Source organism: Diplotaxodon limnothrissa, linkage group LG3 (genome assembly GCF_057381915.1).
Source record: "Diplotaxodon limnothrissa isolate DT_005_m linkage group LG3, D_limnothrissa_male_GT1.1, whole genome shotgun sequence".
In the NCBI taxonomy this organism is placed as follows: domain Eukaryota; kingdom Metazoa; phylum Chordata; class Actinopteri; order Cichliformes; family Cichlidae; genus Diplotaxodon; species Diplotaxodon limnothrissa.
In genome coordinates this window covers 11,753,056-11,780,217 of record NC_140598.1, presented here as the reverse complement: position 1 = coordinate 11,780,217, position 27,162 = coordinate 11,753,056, and the positions used below count along the sequence as shown (strand labels likewise).

Genomic DNA, 27,162 nt, shown 5'->3' with positions numbered 1-27,162 from the left:
GACCTGACTGAGGAAGTTAAACAGGCTCAGGAGGAGGCATCCCCAGAGGAAAAGGGGGTGTGGAAAAACAAAGGAGCTTGGCAAGACGGAAAATTGTGGAGGGGGCCAGACGGGCGCCCCGTGCTGACAGCAAAAATGGCAAAACAGAAGGTGGATGAGGCTCATGGACTCGCACACGTGGGGATAGCCCAGATGGAGAGAAACTTGTGCCATTGGTGGCATCCTGAGCTGCGAGCAATGATAAGAGAGAAGGCCAGGATGTGCTTAATCTGTGGGGCACACAATCCCAAGCCCGCTGTCAAACCGGAAGTGGGTAAGTTTCGGCTTCCTGAGAGGCCGGGAGAGGAGATTGTTATTGATTTCACTGATATGATTGATTCTGGGCCTGGTGGTGTGAGATATCTGTTGGTGTGTGTCGATGCTCTGACCGGTTGGCCAGAAGCATGGGCTACAAAAAAGGAGGATGCTAAGATTGTCATTAAATGTTTAATTAATCATTATATTCCTCGTCATGGGTTCCCCAAAAGAATTAGATCAGATAATGGAACCCATTTTAAAAATCAAGATTTGGCCCAAGTAGAAAAAATGTTGGGCGTCCAACATAAATTCGGTACAGTCTATCATCCTCAGTCTCAAGGAAAAGTAGAAAGAATGAATCTAAATTTGAAAAACAAATTGGCAAAAATCTGCGCGCAAACAGGGCTAAATTGGGTCGCAGCCCTGCCGGTTGCTTTGATGACCATAAGATGTTCTGTTAATCAATCCACAGGTTTTACACCATACGAGCTGCAAACCGGGAGACAGTTTCCGGCACCTTGGACGGTGGGCTCGGTCGAACAGGACACAAAGGGGAACAGGTCTCACGCAGACTACTGGAACGAGGTGAAGGCGCTTGTATCCAGTTTCACAAAACAGGTGGCTTGTGAAGGCCACACAGGAGGAGGAGAGGTTCCGGACGCGAAAGCAGTGTGGCTAAGAGTCCTTAAACGCAAGTGGAAGGAGCCTCGCTGGACTGGTCCATACGAGGTATCGGCTCGGACGGCGACGGCGGTTCAACTAAAAGGGAAAGGCGACACCTGGTATCACTGGACGCAGTGCGCTGCCGCGCACGAGAGCTTGGTGGGGAAGGATCAATCTCCACCCAACACAGGTGAAATTGAGAGGCAGAATAAACCCTCACACCTGTGCAACGGGCCGACCGGTGGTCTACCCGGAAGGTCGAAGAGAAGAGAGCAGCCTAGGAGGAGGTCACCACGCCAACGAAAAGGAGCGGTACCACACTGAACACATAGAAAAAAAAAAAGAGGCTCTGATAAAGGGCTCTGAACTTTTTGCTACACTATAATATCCACATACCACCATGGCACCTGTAGAATAAGGAGGGGATGTTTTTCGCATTATCATTTAATATTTTAATATGGCATTATTAGTTCATTAGAAGTATATAACCAGCTTTGCATTAAGCATAAATTGAAGTTTTTTGATCTTACATTATTCTTTGCATTACAGTGATGGTGATAACTTTAGTTTGATCTTTTTTACAGGTACCAGAATAATAACATGATTTTTCATTGCAGATGTAACCATGATCATTCCATACACATTGCAGTTTGTTGCTCATTCTAGAGTTGTGCTCAAGGTAATTAAAGGTTAAAAGCTACAGCCAGCGCGAGTCTGGCTGATCTATGGAGGGCAAAGGCTTTGAGCTTGGAAGGCCGCACGCGCTTACACAGCACTTATAAGATGTTATTCTTGGTGATTTTGTGCTTAGTCATGTTTTAATATGTTTTAAGTAGAAGTAGCTGATCCAGCAATATTCATTTAATATTATATACTTGATTTAGAGCAATACACACTGATGGTCTTAATAAATGAAAGAGTCCTTGTAGCTGCCATGTTGTGTCTTAGCAGGGTACAGACGGTTCCAGGAGACGGGGGCAGTCAGCGTCTGCCCTCGGGAAGGAGACAATGTTATTCTTTGTGTTAAATAAAATTGTCAACATTGATTGTATTACACCTGTCACTACGCATGAGGGGGCGTTCTAATACCCTGATTTCATAAAACTATGGTGATGTGTTTTTTGAGATGAGATCTGAGACTGTCTGCATACAGTGTCCATCTCCCACGTGTGTGATCATTAAATCATCGTTTGACTCAACCCGACCGGACCAGTGTTGTTATTGTGGGTTTTTCCTCTGGTGTCCATCTCCAATATTTTTGAACCATAACACACCACAACACTCAGACTCTTCTGAGGAGAGAAAAGTTTCAAAAGCTACCACAATGTTCAAAATTATCATGGGTTTAATGTTAATCATGGCACTAACCATAGCCATATGTTCTTTGATTTGTTTGTTGCAGACCAACCCGGAAAACCAGTCTGAGCACGGAGGCCATGCCGACCCGGCGTTGTTTGATACACCACTTACATCACACGTGATCCTTAGTGACTGCAAGCCGCGAGCAAGACCGAAGCGCGAGGTCTCTGGTAAAAAGGATGAGTGTCTCAGCACATATGGTGGTTTAGAATTAGATTATGTTATCGGCTCCACAACTTCCTTTACGTTTGATCTGTGTGATGTTTTTGATTGTAGGGATGCCAGCAGTGCCTGGAGGGGATATAATGTGTGGGTTTGTTGGGATTATTCAGTGAGTACACATTGCGAAAGGGGAAATCGTCCTTATGACAGCTGGTGCCGCAATTGGGATCAGGTAAGGGGTTACACTGGGCCAAATTGGGAACCGTTAGAATTAGGACCGGAAAACGAGCTTAAACTTCAGAGGGATTTCAGTCCATCTGGAAATCAGTTAACTCTATCATTGGGGAATTGGCATCGGAAACAATCTATGTATTTAGTTTTGGGGGTGGAAACTGCAGGGGTGGATCCAAAAGGGTTAATTAAAGTTAATTTCCTGGAAAAAACTAATCATGTACCGTCAGGTAGAGAAGGAATGACAACTCGTGTGATTTCCAGTCCCACCAGCTCTGTTGTGTCTGTTACAGGGCCAGAGGGGAGTGGGTCGTCGGAGGCTACACCAGAAGAACACGAACCAAAGGAGAGGCGAGTAGTGTCGGTGGATTATACCACATTGAAACCACAAGATTTAATTGAACGCGCCACCGGGTTCAGTGACAGTAACATCTGGCTGGACTGGATGGCTCAAAATGCTAGAGAGCAGAAAGTGGCTGATTGTGTAGCTTGCGCTTCTGCAAGGCCGCGTTTATTTATAGAGCCTGCACCGCTGTATCCAGAGGATCAGTGGGGCTATGATTGTATGTTGCGAATGACTAGAGGAGCTGTTAATACGGGGAACTGCACTGTGTTGTCCAGTCTATTTCCTCCTATTGGCAAACTCACACAGGTGGGGCCGTTTATGCCCAGGAAAGATAATTACACGTGTTTTACGTTTTCCACAGATAAAGTTAAGTACCGGTTGGGGGAAATTGACCCCAGTTGGTGCTCGGTCACTCAGACGGGGAGGACCACCAACAATGTGAGTGATGCAGCCACCTTAATTGGGACGTGGGCTAGGAGCGGGCTGTATTACTATTGCGGACACAGGACTCTGTTGGTTCGTGTTCCTCTGGGGAGCGTGGGGACGTGTGCGATGGTGAGACTAGGAGCGCCACTTATGCTAATTGGAAATCAGGTAAAAGCGGTTCCCCCACACAACACACGCACATTGGCAGCTAGGCGCAAAAGACATATTTTGAGGAAGAGAGGAATTCATGGCTCACATGCCTATGACCCTAGGATGAATTCCCCCACCTGGATAGACTCAATTGGAGTGCCCAGGGGGGTTCCAAGTGAATTTAAACTTGCTGATCAAATAGCAGCCGGGTTTGAAAATATTCCAATAATCTCTGCTTTCTTTCCAGTGACTCCAAACAAGAATGTAGATAGAATTAATTATGTTCATTATAATGTGCTGAGACTTTCTAACCTTACCAGAGACGGCATGGAGGGGTTGGCGGAGCAGGTGGGTCCGACTTCGTTAGTGGGAGTGCAGAATAGAATGGCCCTTGATATGTTATTGGCAGAAAAGGGCGGGGTTTGTTCGATGTTCGGAGACCAATGTTGCACCTTCATTCCTAACAACACTGCTCCAGATGGCTCCGTGACAAGAGCGCTGGAGGGCCTAAGGAGCCTTTCTGAAACTATGCACGATCACTCAGGTATTGATAACCCGGTGGAAGGCTGGCTGACCTCAGTGTTCGGACGGTGGAAAGGGCTCATAGTCTCGGTCATGTTTTCTTTGTCTGTGCTGGTGGGTATTGTGGTTATTTGTGGTTGTTGTCTCATCCCTTGTGCCAGAAGAGTGTTAGAAAGTATGTGTGCGAAGGCAGTGGACCCCAGAGTTATTACTCCAATGTCCATGATGCCAATGATGAATGCAGAACTGAATGTGTAGGCCGAGGGGGGGACACAACGTTTTAGTGACCTCTGGATTCTCCAGAGGTCATCAGAGGGAATTGTAGAAAAAGGGGATGTTTTTCATTTTAAGTTTCATCATTTTATTATGACATTATTAGTTTATCAGAATCATATAACCAGCTTTGCATTAAAAAAAAACATATTGAAGTTTTTGACCTTACATTAGCCTTTGTATTACAGTGATTGTTATGATTTTAGTTTGATTCTTTGCTTATAAGTACCAGAATAATAAGATGATTTTTCATTGCAGGTGTGACCATGATCATCTCATACACATTGCACTTTGTTGCTCATTACAGAGTTGTGCTCAAGTTAATAAAGGGTTAAAAGCTACAGTCAGCGTGAATGTCTGACTGATCAATTGAGGGAAAGGCTTCGAGCATAGAGGGCCGCACGCGCTTACATACCACTGATATCTTATTATCCTTTTTGATCTTTTATTCAATTATGTTTTTGCTAAGTTTAAAGTCGTAGTTAATTAACATGACATTGATTAAAATATTAAAACACCTGAGTCAATTTCCGGACCTTTTAGAGAATCAGTGAAAAAGCATAAACCATTACTTTCATGTTTAATCATTAATGATTGAAATGAATCAAATAGTATTTAGAAGATTTGTTAATTTGTTTGTGTTTAATTAAAAAGAGTGATTTCAATAATTTCAGATACACTTTGCAACTGTGCTTATGATGAGTTGGCACTTGGTCTTCTGAAGGTCATAAGCTTCGTTTGGACTGATATATTGCAGGTTTTGACTTTGAGTGCAGAGGGATAAATGCAAAACACGCTTACACAGCACTAATACAATATTTTCCTTGGTGATTTTGAGTTTAGTTTAGGTTAGTGTTTAGACTATTATGTTTTAAGTAAGGGTAGCTGACCATGCATTATTCATTTAATATTATAAACTTGTTTCAGAGCAATACACACTGAGCGTCTTAATCAAAGTGGAAGTCCTTGGAGTTGTAATGTTGTGTCTCAGCAGGGGACGGTTGGCTCCAGGAGACGGGGGCAGTCAGCGTCTGCTCTCGGGAAGGAGACGATGTTATTTTTCTGTATTAAATAAAACTGTCAACATTGATTGTATAACACCTGTCACTACGCATGAAGGGGCGTTCTAATACCCTGATTTCTACAAAACTATTGTGATGTGTTTTTTGTGATGAGATCAGAGATTGTCTGCATACAGTGTCCATCTCCCACGTGTGTGATCATTAAATCATCGTTTGACTTTACCCGGCCGGACCAGTGTTTTATTGTGGTTGTTTCCTTGTCTCCATCCCCAATATTTTTGAACCATAACAATACCCAGGCCTTTTTCTCACTCTGGAAGGATACCTTGCAGCCTCGCAGTCGAGTTCATTCTCCTGTGACTGGCTGCTCATCTCAGACATGCTTACTGGGATCTGTTCCTGAGTATCTGTATGTTCTGTACTCACATCAGTCTGTTCTCTGGTCTTGGTGAACCTGTTTGGTGTCTCAAAGTCACCCTCATCATCTGGCACCTTGTCAGTCTGTGTTTGTCTCTCTACTCTTGTTTTAGTCTCAAACTTCACCAGTCTATGCGTCTGTACTTTCCCACTGTCTGGATAGTAGACCATGTAAGCTGGACTGTTCTTGTCATAGCCAACAAAAATTCCTTTCTCACACCTTGAGTCTAGTTTTCTCTTGTTCTGCCTGTAGGCATAACACACTGACCCAAATGTCTGCATCCTGGAAAGGTTTGGCCTTCTTCCTGTCAGCATCAAATATGGTGTCTGTTCTGTGCGTCTGTTAAAACATCTATTCCTCACTACAGCTGCTGTTTGCACTGCGTAAGTCCACAACTCTTTAGGTAACTGTTTCTCTATTAACATACACCTGGCCATATCAAAAAGAGTGCGCCAATTGCGTTCTGCAGTACCATTTTGGTGTGGTGAGTATGGTGCTGAGGTCTCATGCCTGATCCCATTTTTGCTAAGGAGTGCCTGATACTCATTTCCCATAAACTCTGTTCCATTGTCAGACCTGATACATTTAACTTGTCCATACGGGGCTGTATCAGCCAAAAACTTCTGTGTCGCTTTTGCTGTGTCACTCTTGTTTTTCAGAAAATACACAAACACTGCACTGGAATAGTCATCAGTGAATGATAGTGCAAATCCACATCCATCTCTGGACTCTGGGTCTACTGGACCAGCTAGGTCTGTGTGTACCAGCTCTAAGGCGGTTTTGGCTCGTGCATCAGGGTCCCTGTTTCTAGTTTGAACAAACTTTCCCTGTGTGCACACTTCACAATGCAAGACAGATTTGTCTGTTTTTCCTTTGATTGCCCCCTGTAATTTCTGAATGTCATCATAATTACAGTGACCAAGAATTTCATGCCATGTTTGCATGTCATAGCAACCCTTACACTGGTCTTTACCTTCAGTGTTTACTGTTTGTAGGTAGTACAGTCTGTTGTACTCATATATTGGGAACCTTGTACCGTCTTTGTGTCGCAGGGTGTCCTTTCCTTGCTTGAAGATCATAGTTGCTCCATTTGAGGTAGCTGCTTTCACAGAGAAGATGTCTTGTGGATACGATGGGATGTACAGTGCCTGTTTCAGGGTTGTTTTGTGGCACTGCCCCCTGCTGTCCATCAAGCAAAACTCTGCCTCCCCTCTTTGCTCTGCAACTCCAGTGCACTTTGTGCCGTCAGCCAACTCTACGTAGTGCGACTTGGGCTGGAAACTGTCGTCGAATCTCCTGAACTTCGTTATATCTGTGACAATATGCGAAGTTGCCCCTGTGTCCACCATCAGACCCTTTTTGTTGATGCCATGCTCTGACTGGAACGCTGCATCCTCGCTGCTCACCCGGAATGCGTAGTCTTTCCTACCCGACTCCTCAGAAACTTTCCGTGCGTTGTCTTGCCGCCGTTTCCGTCTGCATGTTGAGTCCCGATGGGTGGTGCTTTTACACTCGCTGCACCACTGCTTGCGCTGACACGTCCTGGCTTTGTGTCCTTTTAGTCCGCATCTGAAACACACTATGTCTGCGTTGCCGGCCCCATGGTCATTCGATTTTTCAAACGTGGAATTGTCGCTCGGTCTTGCACGTGCTTTCATGATGTTGTCATCTGACGCTGCGGCGCGCATTTTCTCTGTGTCTTCAAAGCTTCGCAGTTTAGTTTTAAATTCAGCAAAAGTCACTTCAACTTCACTTTGTGTGACATGGATAGCAAACGGTTTGAATGATTCTGGCAGTCCCTTCAAAACCATTGCTACCAATAGCCCATCACTCAATGTTTCACCAGCATTCCTCAGGGCTGTGATTATTGTCTCTGCTCGTATCACATACTCAGTCACACTCTCACTGCTGGACTTTTGGAGCGAAGTGAGTTCTGTATACAGGCTTTCCTTTACCTGCATAATAGTTTCTTAGAATCCCCAGCGCCTTCCGTCCATCATCCGCTGCTTCTCGCATAACAAGAGACAAACTTTTGTCATCCAGAAACTGGATCAGCTCCGCGTAGGCCTCTGCATTCTTTGCTCCGTCTTCTTCTCCCTCCACGTCGGTAGGCTGCCTCAAAATAATGTCTCTTAAACCCTGCAAACGAAGGTGGCCCAAAAATTTCGTCTCCCATAGTTCGTAATTCTTTTCGTCTCCATCAAAAACTAGCCGAGCCCAACGGCTATTTGACTCGGCGGCTCATGGCGCTAGCATGGTATGCTAATCCTCACCGAGTGCGCAGTACGTCGCGGCGTTTCTCTCGGTGGCAAAAACACACGGACTCTTTCGGAAAACTTCTTAGCTTCCTGGGCCCATAACCTGTTGGCAGAGGTATGAAAATGCGCAGTGAAATCTAACGCACATGGCAAACTTCGCCGACGATATTCTAGGGAGGAAAAATACACATCAGCCATCGGCCATTTTGATGAACGCATACGCCCCCTAGAGCGCGCTAACTTTATTAACAGCCACACAAATGTAAAGCACACATCAAACATAAATAGACTATTCGACTGTCTCCATAATTGAGAGCATTTTCTCTTCTTATTTCAACACAGCTGTTAGAGCATGAGGGAGAAGCGTCTCTTTACACTGTGGAAGCCAACCTACAACACCTTATTTCCAGTTACCCCTGGTTATTGGACTCACTGCATCCGCTCGTACAGAATTTTGTTCTTCATGAATTTCACCTACACCCCCCCGCCGCTACCGCTCGCCTGCTCATGCAGTGATATCATCAGTGACAAGTCACGTGATAGAGGCTAATGCAAAATGGTGTTTCAGTGAGGCAGAATTTATTATGACAATACCTTTTTTTAAAATACTCAGTATGAATTAAACAGGTTAAAGGTCAATGCTCTGTTGTAATATAAAGACAAAATGATTGACAGCAGCCCAGCAATATCAGTAAAACGCAAATTAGCCACATGGTGCAATGTAAGGAGCTCTGTGATTGGTTAGGAAAGGACAGACTGGCCACCTCGATTTTTCTTCACTGCACATTGATCCATAGCTTTGCTCTGTAAAGGCTAACAAAGTGCTTTTGCTTTACAAAGACATTCAGCGTCGGTATTCACTCTTTTAAAATGCCACTGAACACTGGAGTGAAATGGAGCCCTGATCCTCAGAGTTTTATTGTTGCTAACATTTCTTATAGATAGCACAGATAGTGCCCCACTGCAGTAATCACTCATGTCTAGATATTCCTGTTAAAAGGGAGTTTTTCCTCCCCACTGTAACATGGCAAACATAGCAAACGAATAATCCAGCTGAAGCTTCAGACAGCCGTCAGACAGTGAAACACTGCCATCTGCTGGACTCGAATAACAAAGACGCTGCTTTGACGGGTGAGGGAGTTTCAACAAGTCTGCAACGACTCAAGCATCAAACTACAGAACTATTATAGCGGACATGGTGCTTTAATGGCTTCCTTAACGCAGGTCAGAAAGAATAATAGAAACTCAATAAATTATGAAATACAAAACTTACTGGTTCACTGCACACACAAAACGTCTCTTATTAGCACAACACTGCTCAGGGCTCAGAGGATATTCCTTATAACCTATTAAACCTTAGCATGTTATTTTGAAGTGTTACAGGTGAAACAGCCAACCAGTGAAGTTACCTGTAATTTCAACATTGAGCTACAAAAATGCTTTTTTTTTTTTTTTAATTTCTTTTTACAGTTTTGCAATTTTACACAAGTTTTATCATCAGTGTCACAATGACTGCTGCTAAAATTGAGTATGAGCTTTTTGTTGGTCTGATTAAAAGGTTAAATGTAAAAGCATAATTTAAACATGTGATGTGAGGTCATTAATTACAGTGCAGGTGTCCTGCTTTAGGATCATAAATTAATACTTCCAAAACAGTAAAGTTGTAGAGAATCTATGTTCATTATCGTTGCTAATCATGGAAAGACAAAGACGTCGGACTCTGCTGAAAAATATTACACCCTCCTACTCTCTGCACAAAGCGGTCTGAGGGACCTTCCAGGATCGGGGATTTTATTTATTTTGTTCTTTTTTTGGTCTTACTGGTTAGTAGGTGGTGATTTTGTACCTGGTGATCTCACATTTGGAACATAAATTGCTTTGGAGCAGATTAGGTTCAAAGGATAACTTGGCTCTTGAAGTTAGCCGGATAAGACAGCGTTCTGCTTCACAGCTGAGGCCTCAGAGAGTTGTTGCTAACCAAAGTCTATCTTGTACGGCCATGCAGCATCTTATGACATTTTGTAACCTGAGCAGTGAAATGATTGCTGTTTTAGTGCACATACACAGTGTGGGGATCAGTATCAGGACAATAAAGTTATGGTGCAAAAAGCTGCATCTGGTCAGAAGGAAAAGCACGCACACTTGGAAGACTTGACCATTTGCACAAAATGAATGGCTGACACTGGACAGATGAGAGAATGTGGATGGTCACACCCTCGTGCATTAAACAGGGCTTTCAGTTCATTGAAAACACAAAACCAAACACACAAAAGACACAATGAGACAGCTGATCAGTTTGCTTCACTAAATCATCGACACAAGCCGTGTTGTAGAGGGTACTGCAGCCGTGGCAGGTTATCATCTTAATGTGGCCCTGACACTCCATCGTACGCCACAAAGCTGTGAATAAATGAAAAGCAAAGAGGCATCATCACTAACATAATAACTGTAGAAGTTATGCCGCTGCATTACATTTATCAGGATATCGTAATAAATGTTCATCATATGTTGCTTTGACCCATCATTGTTGTCATTAATATCGGTACGTGACACTGGACACTTCCTGTCATTCATATGTCATGACTTTGTGATCAGTGTAGCAGCTTGAAAATAACTGCTTGGTTAACAGCAGGTGTACAGGCAGGTGCTCTGATCAAATAACATGTTTGGCTAAAGAAACAGAAAATAAAAATATGTAAATAGGAACACCCACATCTCTACTTCTTCTTCTATTTTCCATTTCACACTTACAAAAAAGTTCTCCTGCGTAGGTGTTGAGACAAATATATGTCAATTTAATACTTCAGACAGGCCCCAGAGCAGGTCTGAACAATTAGTCGACTTAAAATCAAAACTGCAATTTGAAACCATGCAATTAGCAATTTTGCAAAGAAAACTTGGCTAGGCTAAGCTAAGCTAACTGTTAGACAAAGTAGAGGAGTTGGAAGAGTAAAGGATTGTGGTTAACTCCAGTTCAACTTAACATTAAATTAAACTGAATCTATTAAACTATTAGACTCAGACGAGGTCGGCACAGGGACAGGCCTCGGGGGTCCAGGCCCACCCGGTGAAGTGCTTCTTCCCCAACATCTTCTGATGTACTTCATTTATACATTTTGGTAATGAAGTACTTAAACTACCACCTCACTGATTAGTTATTGCAGTGTGAGCTCAGTTCAATTAATCAGGTCACAGTAGTTTAGCACTTCTACAGCAATCATGCAACCAGCATGACTGAGGAGGACACTGGGTGGACGGGCTTTGCAGGTCAGACTTTGAAACTATCTTTTATTGTCATTACGCCAAAAGCAGTGAAATTATATGCTGTCCCATTCAGTGCAAATAAAGAATCTGTGTTTACTGACAGGACAAAGCACTGAACATGATTTCATCTGTTAACCTGGACAAATTCCAAAACAATTCCTTATTATTTCTTTTTCTTAAGTAAAACCAGTAAAAGCTTCTACTTCAAAAATATGGACTTAACACTGAGATCCTGATATTTTGGACCAGTTGAATTTAGATGATCTTTTTTAGTTCGTTCAGTTTGCTGGTTCTAACGACGACGGTCTTCATCAGTTTTAATGTCACTGTGACTCATATCTCTGCATGGCTGTTTTGTTCTGAGTGCACTGTGACAATGAAGTTAAGATCCGGTGATCAGCACAGCAGCCTGGGAGTGACTGCTTGGTTAACGACAAGGTTTACAAGACCTGATCAAATGTCACACTGGAAATATTTTGCAAGTGAAACAGCAAAAGCAAATGAAAAAATGCAAATATGTTAATTGGACCACCTACATTGTTTCGAGAGCAGGGCTGAACTAAAGAGCGCGACCCATCACTTCAGTTTCAGCATATAATTTCTATTTAACACTCAAAAAAATCTGTTGTACAAGTATTAAAAATATATTCACAAATGAAATTTACATGCCTGAGATGAAAACATTACTCATACAAGTTGTCAGGTAAAGTCTATAGCACTGTTACATCTAAATATGGACACTGAGCTGGGACTTAACGATGTCACAGATCTGAGCCTCTGCACCTTCACTATACGTTTGTGTATGTCAGGCCTGTCCTGTATCTCTCCACCACCTGATCCAACACACCACCAAATCCTGATCAGCTGATCATCTCTGCTCCTCTAATCACCTGAATATCCAAGTATCCGAAAGTGTCCATCGATCTGACAATACAATTGTAAAACCGATCATTGACCTGTGCCCTAATGTGTTCTGTGCACTTGTGAACACACTTCCTTATGGAGTACGTTTATTAAGGACACTCTTTCATTAGCACACAGGTTCAATAACACAACAAATAACCTCCAATAAACCTTTTAATAAACTGTCATTGGAGGCTGATGTGTTCTCTCTTGGCTTGTTTTCTTGTTGTGTGCCACACAGAAAATAAATGCATGGTGTCTTAACTCACTGATACGGGGATATCAATGAGCACAGAGTCCAGCCAACGATGGCACAAAGTCAAACCTCCTTCAAGGAAACTGGAGAGTCCAACACTGGCATTGAGGCTACCCCAACAATATCAATATGGTGTAACTTCCTGCTCTAACTCAGGCTCCTTCCCCACAAGAAAGATGATATTTTATGTACTCGAAGTCAGACCTGGAATCTGCGGGTCAGACTTCCTGGGCCCCCGACCCCTGACCTCTGAGATTTTCATGTCTTGTATTTTATAATATTTATCTTTTGTTCTCCTGCCAAAATTGTAAACACTGTCATCATGCCATATTGCACTGTTGTTCGATCAGCTTCATTAAATATACTTTTATATATACTTTTATCCTTTGTTTTGTTATACATCCATTTAAATCCTCATATGAAATTATTACAACCAACTGGTAGTAAAACAAAAATAAAAAGATTGTTCAACATTTTAACTGCAAATGGTCAAAACACTCACTTTATTTGCCAAAAATTATACTTAAAAAGGGGAAAAAAGAAGTGTTAATAGTTTATTTGAAAGGTCAAAATATACCAACACATCTTTTTATTTTAAATCTGTTTGTTTGTGCATTAATTTTTTTTCTAAAGCCAGATGTGGAAAAACAGGCTGCATCTACATGCAGGTTCTTGTGGTCAGTGGTCATCATAATTGCATTATCTTTCTGAGTCACAAGCAGGGAAGTGTTAAAGTTTCCTAGAAGTGGTGGGCCAGTGATGTAGGTGTGGATGCAAAGGATTATTTGAGGTGGTGCTGATCAGAAGTATAAAAATCAAAGTGTCCAGATCCAAACACACTTTGTTCCTCTGTGACAGAAGTGAACTAGAACTCACAGCAGCATCTGAACTGCAGAAGAGATCTCTGCTCATCTCCGTCTGCATTCCTCTTTTGGTAAGAACTTATTATGTATCATTTAAAATGATTTTCCTTTTAAAGCTGGGCAGCAGGCTCACGTTGAACATCTCCATAAACTGTCATAATTCTGCTGCTACACTAAACACTGCATTCGGTGAGCATACTAAACTTACGTAAGCTGTATATTTGCACGGTGAGAGACCTGTTTTTGCTGATTTGTGTTCAAATACAACAAGATCTTATTTAAACTGACTGTCAGATGTTGCCTATCCAGTTATGTAATGAACCCACTATATACATTAACCACAGACCCTTCACGACATCTTCATCACCTGCTGTTCCAGACAATCAACTTATACCTGAACCACTGCAGGTTAATCATCATCATTAGTAAAGGAAAAAAAGGTGAGTGTCTTAATTTGGAAAAGCTTGAAATAAAAATCCTATAAATTACACAAACAGATACGAATTGGAGGAAAATCCATAGTGTCTTGAGTTCTGTTTGATTTTTATTTTGCAGTGTGTCATTGTTACTACAGAGCACACTGAAACATATGACAGGAAAGAATAACTGAGTGCAGAAAGGCATTTATATTAAATCGGATTTAAACTTTGTTCTTAATGAACCGGATCTATTATGACCTGGACTTTTATCTATAAAATGGGCTTGTGAAACCCAGAGAAAAACTCTCTCAATATATCTGTAGATATAAATATATATTTATCCAAATCACATCAAGTAAAAAAGGCAAAATGACAAAATTAAAAAAAATAATAACAAAAAGTATAAATTAAAACACAAAATTTTAAGGCAAAAACAAATATCTTGATGTCTTAATACGATGAATATAAAATATAAAGTAATACAACAAGGTTAAATATGTAAACATTTAAAGACAACTACTTCAGCTTTTCAAAGCTTCTTTTTCCAGTTGAAAATGACATCATCACGCCTGAATCTGCTTCCAGGAGCCGTCCAGATCAGGCTTGTTCAGGATATTTGTAAACCGTCCTAACAGTTGACAAATAAAAAATAAACAGAGAACAAAGTAATATATATGATTATAAATAAATAAAAAAGAAAACTATAAATAAAACTACTTCTTTCATTTAAAGAAAAAGGTCTATCAGTCCTCTTGTCGTGTGTGTTTGCAGCTCACAAAGACGACTTGCTGAGCTTCAGGATCCAAAAGGATGTATCTGCCAAATTCTTAATGTGGAGAAATGTCCATGTGTTTTCTTCTCCAGGAGACGATGAAGACACTGTTTGTCTGCATGATGCTCGTGCTGCTCTTTGCGTCCGGATTTTCCAAAGTGAACAATTTTCAACCAAGCGAGCACCGACCTGAAGAAACACCTTATGAAAAGTTTAGAAGACAGCATGTAGATGCTAAGATGACTGAAAAGCTGTGTAACACAGAAATATCAAATAGGAATATCTACAAAATTGACAACAGTTGTAAGGAAACCAACACATTCATCCTCAGCATTCCAGCAAAGGTCAAATCCATTTGTAGAGGTGATGGGAGGTACGATGAAAATAGCGGCATGACGTATAGTACCGCAACGTTTCGCATAATTAAATGTAAGCTAAAGCATCAGGGAGCCAGGAAACCCAGCTGCCAGTATGAAGGCAGGCTTCTCACTAACAGGATCATTGTCGTGAAATGTGAAGGGAAGTTACCTGTGCACTTCGATCGGGACCTTCTACCCTCTGAGCGCAACGATGGCGGTGTGGAGGGGGGGCGTGGTCTGCGATGCTGCTGCAGGTGAGATGGATGTACCTGCGCTGCATTTGCTATCACGCCTCGCCAACTTAAAAGGCTTTGTGCTGTCTGAGTTGTTGGTGTTGTGGATGTGTTGGCTGGCAGTCCACAGACAGACTGATTTACACAACTGTGGAAAAAATAAAATTAATAAATAAAAAAAATTGGAAAACATAGATGTGTCATTATTTCATATAGATTTCAAATAACATACCATTTGATGTCAACATGTTTTAGTTGCATTTGCAGTGCTCGTGCTGTTATATTCTTATGATTCTGTTCATTTTATGAGTGTATCCTTCAGCCTTGCTTCACATATTTACTGCTGCTTGATCAGCTTTAGTCCTGCTAGCATCAGCACAGGTAGAAACAGATCACACATCAGAGAATCGGCCGTGCATCTAAATGCGAATGGAAACTAAAAATGAAAACATAGATAACTGAGCTGAACTTCATAGATCTGAAAGTTGACCAATGCATACATAGTGCTAAAAATCAGGTATCAGGAAAACACATTATTTTATATTATGCTGAAGTCAATTGTTATCCTTTTTTAAAACTATATCATATAATAAAGTCTGTTTTGAAGTTTACTATGGTAAAAAAAAATATTTTAAGGCTCTTCAGATATACTGTAACTTCATAGGTATGAACCATCAAAGCATTTTCATCATAAATATAAAACTTCATTAGGTAGATCTGTTCAAATACTCATTAATGCAAATATCTAATCAGCCAATCACATGGCAGCAACTCAATGCAGGTGTAAAAGGTGAGGTCTAAAAAGAACCTTTAAGAAAATATGAATCCATCTTAATCAGTCTTTAATTATGAAGCAATCGCCTAACTCCCTCTGACAAACAGACCTGTGGCAAAATTTATAAACCACTTTTGACTTTTTCCAAGGTGAACATTGTCTGGCAGCAGGTGCCCTTCCCCTCCCAGATCACGGCTCATATCTGATTTTCAGCTCTAAAGTTTATTTTTCTCTTCATAACAACTGTGCAAAGGATGATTTCTGAGGATGATGACTCATTTAAAATGCTTGGATGCTGACAATTATGCAGAGTCAGGCATGGAAAGGCTGCTCTTTGTGACAGGTGGGTGCTGTCACACATGGGTGTAGCTGCCAGCTGTCCTCGAGGCTTCACCTCTGCTAAACGTGTGTCTCTGAACTTGACCTCGTCTCATAAGCTCTCCTGTGATTTTTATTTTGCATCCTTGGTTATTCAAATGAATGATTAATATAAATCTATACAGATTTGTCCACACTGGATATGACAGTAAGAGTTAGTAAAGCTCTGTTAACGTGTCCCTCTACAGCCTGTTGTTTCTTAGTTTCACCAGTGAAACTGAATTAAAAACAAAACATAGATGACATATTGTCGCCTAGGCAACCACCAAGCTCCCAGTGCCTACAGACATTCACTAAAACATGCTGGTCATTGGATCGTTTGAATAAATACCTTAAACTAAATATCAATGTTTTCGACATGTCTTAGTTTACATTATTACACAGTTATTATGAGAGAGCATGTCTAATATTTTTCCACTAAACAGTCGTCTTCTCCTTTGGTTAGGTTTGTTTGTAACAACCATTTATAAAAACTTGTGTTTTGCTTTTGTTTTATTTTTAACTGCAATTCTGGTCAAGTAGCTTTTATAGTGTTAATTCAACATATACTACAAAATAAAATGACTTTTTTTAAAGTACATTTGTGGACATTTTATTTTCAAATTATCCAATCACAGAATCAAATGCACAAAGCCTGTGATGTCATCAAAGGCACAAAGCTTGTGATGTCATCACATTCTGTCATTGGAAGGAGAAATTCAGTCAACTGTAGCAACTCTTTGGTGGCAGAACTACAAAACAACCTGTTTGTTAAAACCAAGATAAGGAAGACACAGAGACGCAGAAGCAGACGCTGAAGCAGACGCTGAAGCAGACGCATATAAAATGGCAGAAGCACAGATGGAAGTGGTCGTGAGCCCAAATATAACAGTTTTGCAAAGATCGGAAAATGACCTCAAAAAACCCCAAACACCAAATCCTGAAACACGTCCTCTGGCACAAGTTCAAACAGAAGTGGTCGTGAAAGGCAAGAAAAAAAAGGGGGCAAAAACAGAAAAGAGTGGCTGAAGAACCCAGACGACCGATTACTCGGGCGTATGCTCGGGCTCTTCTAGAAGCCCAAAACAACGTGGCTGATGGAAGCAACCTGAGAAATGAAGAAGTGTCAGGAAACCCTGAAGGAACCTCTGAAAGGGAAAACCCTGAATCCCTCCCTATGTCAGAACCAAAGGACGACGTGAATATGGAGACAGAGGCAAACATGAATAACGCCAGTGGACAAAACCCTGGGCCAAATGGAGGGACGTGGCAACATCAGCCAAATCCCAGATTTATACCCCATCATGGCAGAGTCCAGTATGATTCATGTTGTGAGATTGCTGCTCTCAGGCATCAACTACAAGCTTCCCAAAACCACCAGAACGAGCTTTACTGGAAACTGGTAGCTGCTAATAAGAGGGCTTCTTATTACCAGTCTAAGGTGACCAAACTTCATGCACAGATGATCGCCGACAAAAAACAGCATGAAGAAACAATTAAAGAGCTCATAGAGCAACTGGAGGAGGCTAATGATAATAATAAGCCTGATAAGAGCAAAACAGAGGTTCAAGCAAAGGACAACCAAGCAGTTGTCATGCTGGATGACATGATCCGTGTCCTGCACGAAGACGTCAGCGACCCTACCACAGAGCAGTGTGTGGATTCTTCTACACAAACCACAGAGGCTTCACACACGGACTGTGTAGGTCTGAAGGAGGCTCAATTTGAAGTCCAATACAAGACTCAACAAGAGCAAATAGGAACACTCCAACAACAGCTCCTACAAGCTCAACACCAACTCAAGGAACAGGAAGATAAACATAGGCAGGACCAGGAGACACTGAACATGGAAATCAGTGAGCTTAAATCCCAGCTCTGCTCCAACAAGGAGCTTCATGACATGAAAGTAGAGACTCTTTATCAAGAGTTGAAAGAAGTCAAAGCGTCCTACATTAAAATCACACAGGAGCAAAATGAACAAAATTCCAACACAGCAAATGGAAAATCTGAGCTTCTGGTGGAAAAAGACACCAAAGAACAGGACAAGGAAGAAGAAGAAGACTCCCTGACATCAACTGAGATGTCTCTGCATGACTCTCTACAACAAACAGAAGACAGAGAGAAAACGATAACTACCAATCCAGCTGAACTCGAAACTGAAGCTAAGACTGTGCCAGAGAAAAAACCCAAGAAGAAGAAGAGGAACTGGCTGCGTCGGCTTTTCAGCTGTACCAGTCCACAGACAGACTGATTTACACAACTGTGGAAAAACTAAATAAATACAAAAAAAATAAATAAATTGGAAAACATAGATGTTTCATTATTTCATATAGATTTCAAATAACATACCATTTGATGTCAACATGTTTTAGTTGCATTTGCAGTGCTCGTGCTGTTATATTCTTATGATTCTGTTCATTTTATGAGTGTATCCTTCAGCCTTGCTTCACATATTTACTGCTGCTTGATCAGCTTTAGTCCTGCTAGCATCAGCACAGGTAGAAACAGATCACACATCAGAGAATCGGCCGTGCATCTAAATGCAAATGGAAACTAAAAATGAAAACATAGATAACTGAGCTGAACTTCATAGATCTGAAAGTTGACCAATGCATACATAGTGCTAAAAATCAGGTATCGGGAAAACACATTATTTTATATTATGCTGATGTCAGGGCTCTGAGTGCGGGCAGGTGGAAATGTGGATCCAAATGCAGGACTCCAAGACGAAATGTAACTAAAACCACAGCTTTTATTGCTGGCATGAAACAAAAACAGAAACCAAACCATGAAACCAAGCAGGAACACACAGGCAGGGTCTGAGGGTACGACGCGACACCAAGCATGGGAAAACACAGGGCTTAAATACACAGGGTAGTAATGAGGGAATGGGCCACAGAAGGGAGACACAGCTGGGGGAGCTGAACTTCATAGATCTGAAAGTTGACCAATGCATACATAGTGACAACACATTATTTTATATTATGCTGAAGTCAGTTTTTATCCAATTTTATAACTATATCATATAATAAAGTCTGTTTTGAAGTTTACTATGGTAACAATTCATCTTTTTAGGCTTTTCAGAAACACTGTAACTTCATAGGTATGAACCAACAAACCATTTTTCATCATGAAAATAAAAAATAAATCTAAAGGAGATAAACATCACAACTGTTCAACCAAGCATTAAGTCCATTTTGAAACAAAGAACGATGTACACTCAGCCAATCACATGGCAGCAACTCAATGCAGTGTAAAAGGTGAGATGTAAAATAAAACAATTAAAAATATTAATTAATCTTAAAATATGAAGCAATCTTCTAACTCCCCTTTACATACAAAGCTGTGGCCAACCTTACAAACCATTTTGAATTTTTTCCAGCCGAGGCGTTCAAAATAACCAAACTGCTAATAGTCACGGTTTAATTTGGGTAGCTGCCTGCCTAATATAATGTAAAATCATCACAATATTTTACACAAAGAGAGTAAATGTATCCTTGTACTCAGCTAAGACAGCTGGGCTGCTGTGGCTTGTGTTTATGTTCAGAGTGACATCTGATTTAAAAGCAGACTGTCATGGTTGCGGCTGTGTGCAGGCAGGATGAGGACCCAAACGCAAGCTCACGGGGGCAGGAATGAACTCAAAACACAGCTTTATTGCTGGAGAGAAAAACCATACAACCTAAACGAGGAAACTATAACGTAATACACAGAGAAACACACCGCCATGAATGAGGGAGAACGCGACACAGAACTGAGGGAGACGCAGACATAAATACACAGAGGGTTAACGAGGGAAGTGGGAGCACACGGGGAGCACAGGTGACACTGATAATCATAACAAGACACGGCAGGAGTGAACGCAACACTGACGGGAGACTGTCAAAGTAAAACAGGAAGTACATGGAGGTTCAGAGAGGAGGAGAGACAGCACGGGGAGAGCACGGACATAACGGGCTGGGAAAACATGGAATAAAACTCAAGGAGGGGAAACGAGGGCTCACAGATAAACAGAGGGGCACACAGGAGGTAATCAAATAAGGAACATCTTAACAGAAACCATGGCATAAATAAAGAACAACACACAAAACATATGAAAACTAAGAATGCTGGGCCAACATGGCCCAGGATCATGACAGACAGCAAAAGACACTGAGCAGCATATCAGTCAGCATGGGAAAAATGCCATAGATTTAAGGAACCAGGCTAAAATAATTGGTTTCTAGTGGGTTCTATTGTAAGTGCTCTATATTTCAGCATGACATACTGTATGCATCCTACACTGAGAACCCTTGAAGCTGATCATCAGGGTATGCTGTGTATATTCTTACACAGAAGATAAAATAACATGCAGAGATTTTAGATGGTTGTGGTTGGTCCTTACACACAGATGTAAGGTCAAAAAAAAAAAAATCACCCACAATGGATCGTTCACAGACGCTGGTCCAGTGGAACCCACTTCCACAAAGGCTGCACCTGCTCTGGCAGAACAGGAAGCATCAACTACATAGTAGCTATTTTCATAATTAAGACATCAAGTATAGGTGTTCCCAAAATGTGCCATGTTGTCTGCACACCTGACAGTTCAATAAGTCCTGTGTTGATTACAGATGGTGGTTGTTTCCAGAAACAGCACTTGCATAAAACAAGTACAGAGCACTTTATGAGCCAACCTGCTTCTTTAATGAGCATTTAGGTTGTTTGTATTCAGTGTTCACAGATAATATGCTCATTAAAAGGGGGGATCCACTATGTCCTTCTTCACAATCCTGTCTGCCAACTTTAAGAAGAAATCAGAGTGACGCAGAAGCTTTAAAACAGTGTTCAGAATAATCAGTGATGCTTTTATCTGAACTGATGACAGATAAAGATGAACGTGAGTGTGGCAGAAGAGTAAGTTCTCCCTCTTTCTTGGAAGTATACAAAAGTCTGTTGTTTATAAAAAGTTAATAAACAAACAACAAGTTCTTACAGAATGAGACGTGAAGCCTGGAGATGAGCAGTTCAGACACGCTGTTATTAAATTCTACCTGAGCAGGTTATAGTTCACCTCAGTTACGGAAGAACAAATAACACTTGGCTCTGGGAGCTTCAGTTTTTATACACTGTCGTAGCACCACCCTAAGCCATCATTTGCATCAACACCTACATCACTAGCCCAGCAGTTCTAAGAAACTTCTCTGTTTGTGGTTCAGAACCTAATGTGACACCAATGAGCACAACAGCATGCAGCTGCAGGTTGTTGTTCATACCTGGCTTTACAATAAAGAGCCATGTTTGCAGGCAGCTATTTGAAGTTTTGTGTAAAATATCATTTTTATAGAAATAAACCAAATGTGTCTAAATATATTAAGTAAACAATCAGAATAAGAACATTTTGAAATAAAATCCAAAAACTGCATCTGGCTTAGTTTTTGTTGAATAAATAATGACTCTGTGTAATATGTCATGTGTTGTATATGTAAGTTGTATTTGTACAATGAAGCCAGGCTTTCTTTGTGTTAGCTGCCTGACAAAACCTAAAACTCTAGTCAGAGATTGCAGGTGTCACAACAGACATGATCAGCTTTCTCTGTCAATCCTATCTTTCTGTTTCACACTCTGTGCACTCATATAAAAAATCTTTAAAAAAAAAATCACATGACTCTTCTTCCACACAACATGATCCCTGAGTGCCGCCTGCTCCAACCAGACATGTTATCACAGCGACGATGGTGATAATTAAAATCTACAAAGAACGTGATCAACATTATTAAAATGCAGCACTGTTAAAGCAACGTGATTAATGCTGCATTAAAATGAGCCTTTAGCACATAGAGATGATTAAACAGTTTCATTTGAGTTCATTATTTCTAAGGCAGATGCTACACCAGTGAAGGTGCACTTAGTTTTCACACACTGCTTCTGCATTGTGTCTTAGTTTTAGTGGATTAAATAATGACACAGTGTTTGTTTGTTTTTCTTTAGTAACAAATGACCTCAGACCAGCTTATAATATTTTATAATCAAATAAGCATAAATGCATAAACTCAGCCTGGAATAACATGGGATAAACATGGGATGTGCATTTTTTTATTTGTTTTGTGTTACTGAGTCTTGCAAGAATGCCAACCTCACCAGCAGCAGCTTGGTTTTTTTTGTTTGTTGTTTTTTTAATTTAATGAGTGCTGAAAGTTGAGCAACAGCTGTGACAGCGAGAGAAGATGGAGCCAATTAGAAACAACTGTGAAAATGTACAATATGCAAGCTAAGAAAGCAAAGTGTAGCAATGTTGCCATCATTTTTGTTGTTGTGGTATTTTTTTCAACAACATTCACTGAAAATCACTTCTCTCATATTTCCTCTTTATTATTTTCATCACTGTTTAAGAAACGTAACAAAGTCTTATAAAGCATCTAAACCAGCATCATGAAGTGATGTTTAAAGATGGCAGCAAGCTCACAGCATCTCTCAACTCAAGAGCAACATTCAAAGTGCACAGGCTGAAGGAAATGATTGATTTTATCACATGCAATTACAATACGCCTTTTCATCTGTATCTGTGTGTACAATGGGTATCGGTTGTTTGTCCCAGCAGTTTACAATACAGAATGTGCACGTCTGTGGGGCTTTTATAAAGATTTCTATTTGCATTGATACAATTGCTTGGATCACAAATTGTTCTAACTTGATTAAAGTCACCAATGATAAAGGTGTTCTTGCGCTTACAGTTACCATTATTATCTCTGTTTGCTATCAGATCATCACATCCCCCTTGTGGGATCATGTTGATGATATGCTGGTTTTCGAATTTCTGAACACGTCCGTTAGTCATGCAGAGCACAGTGCCAGAGAGCGCCACCAGCAGGAAAATGGAAGTCTTCATTGTATTTCTATATCGAAAAAGTAAACAGAGTGAATATATAAATCAGTATTATTTCATTTCATTTATTAACTTGTTTATTTTTGTTTCCTAAATGTTAATCGTGCTTAACTATTAAAGTAAAAATACAGATAGATAGGAAACTCTCTGAAAAGTCAAACTGTTTTCAGTGAGTTTATATATTTGCCAGAGGAAAGGTCAGAATCTGTATATCTGACCACTTTGAATCAATTTATATCTAAACAGAAATCAGTAAAAGTTCAAATCACTTTTATCAATATCCTCACTTATGAGGATATTGATATCCGTATAACTGGAGTTATTATAGATTTTCATACATGACATTTCTGAAAAAGGCGAGGGTGTCAGGGTCCCTGTGTCTACCCGGTCGCCTCAGTGTGGCTACATGTGTTTTTTTGTTTGATTTTGTCCCCGCTCTCTCCCTCCCTCCTTCTCTCACTGCCTGGGCGGAGCTCATCTGTGGGCTCCTGCCCTTGGCCCACGCACCTGGTGACACCTGTGGCTCATCACCCAACAGTGTTCCAGTCCCCTTATAAGATGGCAGCCCTGTATTTCTCGTCGCTGGACCGTTGCCGACTCTCGTCAGTGTTAACCCCAGCTCAGTTCGTTCTCGTGTTTCCCTAGCGATCTTCTTACAGTAACCTTTTGCATCTCTGTGAATAGATTTCCCTGGACCTGCCCCTGTGTTACCTGAGCGATCAAGTGTGTGAGGATTGGAGCGAGCTTTTGTGTTTCTTGTGGAGCGTGAAGAGGAGCGTGGAGCGTGGATGGAGTGAGGACTTTGGAGCGTGTGTGGACTGCAAGTGTCTTTCCCCCCTCCTGTTCGTGTGTGGATTCCCGGAACCCGTCTTTTCCCCACTGTGTAAATAGATCACCTGGTGCTTCTGTAAATAAAAAACCTTTATTGTTCCCTACTCAGAGCCTACGCGTGAGTCCGTTCAGTCCCGTTGTGACAGAGGGTAAGGACGTAAATCGACTGGTAAAGAGGGACTGGTAAAGAGTCTGCAGCCGCAGCACCGATCCATCTGTCGATCTCCTGTTCCCTTCTCTGATCACTCGTGAACAAGACTGCGAGTTTTGTAACTTAATAAAAGCAGTAATTTGTTTGCCAGAGTGCCCCTTCCACATCACACCCTGTTCTTTCCTTCTTGTCTTATATGAAAATTCACTTTGTGTAGCTTTTTGGGAAATTGTTAAACTTCAGGAAGATTCTGAACATGCCCCATCGTTTAGCCAGCTCTTTGGAGCTAAGCAGGTTCAGGCCTGTTGTTGTAAGTTTTATAAAACGATCTCATTTAAACGAATAATCCAGCTGAAGCTTCAGACAGCCGTCAGACAGTGAAACACTGCCATCTGCTGGACTCGAATAACAAAGACGCTGCTTTGACGGGTGAGGGAGTTTCAACAAGTCTGCAACGACTCAAGCATCAAACTACAGAACTATTATAGCGGACATGGTGCTCTAATGACTGCTTCATTAACGCAGCTCAGAAAGGATCAAACAGATCAATAAATTATAAAACACAAAACGTCTCTTATTGCCCAGGGCTCAGGAAGTGAGTGACCACTTAAGTGTGTTCAACAGGAAGCTAAAGACTGGTGCTGTTAAAGTGTTCAAAAAACAGCAGGAGCTTGGTGTGAGGCCACAGTGGGCCAAAAAACACAAGATGACCTCCAGCGAGGACAAAATGTATCTGGACGTCTCTGTGAGCATCTGTCTCACTGTGTAAGTGTAGCACAGTGTCTGTGTGTGCATGGCTGGGCAAGAGAGACAGCACAACTGAAAGCCAGCACTCAGACGAGGACCCGGTGCATCGTCTGTCTCATCTCAGCCAGTTTACTTACAAACTCTTTAAGTTTGAATTTTAAAGCCGACAATGTGCACAGGGCAGTGATATTTAAAATGAAGGTAAACTATTCCAATCTCTGCAGCCCCAGTTGTGTATCTCACACACACACACACAGTCCTGAATTCATTACTGAAGTCTCATCCAGACGTTCAATGTGCTGTGTAATTAAATTGAGACGTGGGGTCAAAATTCCCACCTAGATTGAGTGAGATGAAATAGAAACCGGCTCTCCTGTAACTGACTTTATAGAAATAATTACATAAGCTGAATTTATAACTGTTATTAAATAACAGCAGCACACGAAAACTAAAGTGTAATCCCAGCACATTTCGCTTCGCTTGCACTGATTCTTTAGAGATGACGACCGTGGTGGGTAATTAAGGGCAAACAATATACAAGTGGCGTGAAAAATGGAGGCTGCATTACCTTTCCAAAGCTTCCTTTCCCGATGGCCCGCAGTATCTGGAAGTGGTCAAAGTTTACTGTGGAGAAAATGAGAAGCAGTTAGTGAGAACGTGTCAGTTTGAGCTGAGCTATAAAACGGGGAACATGACATGTACAGCACTGTGCAAAAGTTTTGAGCCATCCCTCATTTGCTTCCAGGGATCCGGACTTCCCTGTAATCTTTAAAGTGGTATTAAGGAATAGCTCTCCAGGCTTTTTAAAGTGTTTCTGATTTTTAATCCAGGGCTTGTATTTGACCACTTTTTGTCTGTTAAGACCCTTCACACTAATCTCTGAAACATTCAAACATAAACAGACACCTAAGTCACGGAAAGGACCAGAAAACTTAACAAAGAACCAATTTTAAATTGTATCTTTACACATTTACTTGCAGCCTATTGCAAAAAACAAAAGCCCACATCATTTGTTCTCACTTCTTTAGTTGAAGAATGCAGTTAATAACACCGTTAACACAGACTGACCTGGCAAAACACGAAAAAATAAGGGGGTGGTTCAAGACTTTTGCTCGGTACTGTATGAGAAATGGAAATGTGCACTTCACGATGTATCGCTGCACTTCGGCAGTACTGTGAAGATTAAATGTTTTTTCCTTCCCGATGCATGTGAAAGGTTAAGACTTACATCTCTGTTGTGATATTTTGATACCATGGTAGCATTTACAGGATAATGTTTTGTGGTGATGTTGTGCACAGAAACTGTTACTCAATAAGGCCCATTTACTAGTTGTTTTTCTCTTTCTCTGTGACCCAAGAATTAATGTGTAAGACTCACAAGCTGGTACCCCAAGGTCGAAAACACCACAGAGACGAGACCACTTCCTTACTCCCATCCTCCCTTTTTCTTTATCTCCTGGAAAAGGCTCGTTAAAGGCCAGGTGGTTTGTTTCAGAATTCACTAATGAAAGAACTCTGTATTCTATGTCTAGGAGTGTATTTTGCTGGGATGATCATAAATTGTAGCTGAACTGATAAACTACACAAGGGATACTTTGCTCAGAAGGCAGGAAGACGTTTCCTTATTTAGTCTGTACCGGTTTGAACTGGGAAAGCTGACACACGAACCTTTTTTTCTCTATATAAACTGCTGTGTACCAAATAAACCTTTGAGTTGATTCTGGGAAAGCAATCTGAACAGTCTCTGTATCACTTTGTTCTCCTAACTGCTCCCGATATCGTAACTAACCCAGCTGAACGGCATACCTGAGTGTTACTTTGAATAATTAGGAGTCTTATAAGGAAAGGACAAAACTCTGCTCATCGCTCACGCCTTGGAGGAAACCGGGGACGGAAATTTCCTTCAATTTTGGTGTCAGAAGTGGGATCCGCTGACAAAGGTAAATACACGTCTTTAATATTTATATGAGACCGTATTATGCCTCTCTCAGTGATCGATCCATAAAGAAACGGGATATGCTGACGAAGTTTCACTTAGTGATCCAGAGAGATACACTGACGACTTCCTCAGTCCCCGAATAAAGTAAATTAACCCTTGTGTGGTGTTGGTGGACCCGCTCAGAAAGACACAGGAAGTTGCCTGTTGTTAAGCGAGAAGTTGCTCGTTAAGTGAGAAGTTGCTCACCAAAAAGTGACACAGGAAGTTGCCTGTTGTCTTGAATATTTTAATTTTGTTAAAAAAA

General features: G+C 41.2%; 2 protein-coding genes across 2 annotated transcripts in view; one reads left to right on the top strand and one right to left on the bottom strand.

Moving 5' to 3' along the window:
* Positions 1-27,162, bottom strand: part of LOC146634532 (uncharacterized) — a 156,102-nt gene that overhangs the window by 30,152 nt on the left and 98,788 nt on the right. The window lies entirely within an intron of this gene.
* On the top strand, positions 136-1,284 carry LOC146634535 (uncharacterized). The gene is made up of 2 exons (XM_085377744.1): positions 136-313; positions 770-1,284. Exons 1-2 carry the CDS (start codon positions 136-138, stop codon positions 1,282-1,284), a joined length of 693 nt encoding a protein of 230 aa, XP_085233870.1.

Bases quoted from the DNA above. Each gene is read 5' to 3' on its own strand.
- LOC146634535 (XM_085377744.1), top strand. From the start codon at position 136: ATGGCAAAACAGAAGGTGGATGAGGCTCATGGACTCGCACACGTGGGG. The intron at 314-769 runs GTAAGTTTCGGC...ATCAATCCACAG, and splicing joins CGCTGTCAAACCGGAAGTGG to GTTTTACACCATACGAGCTG.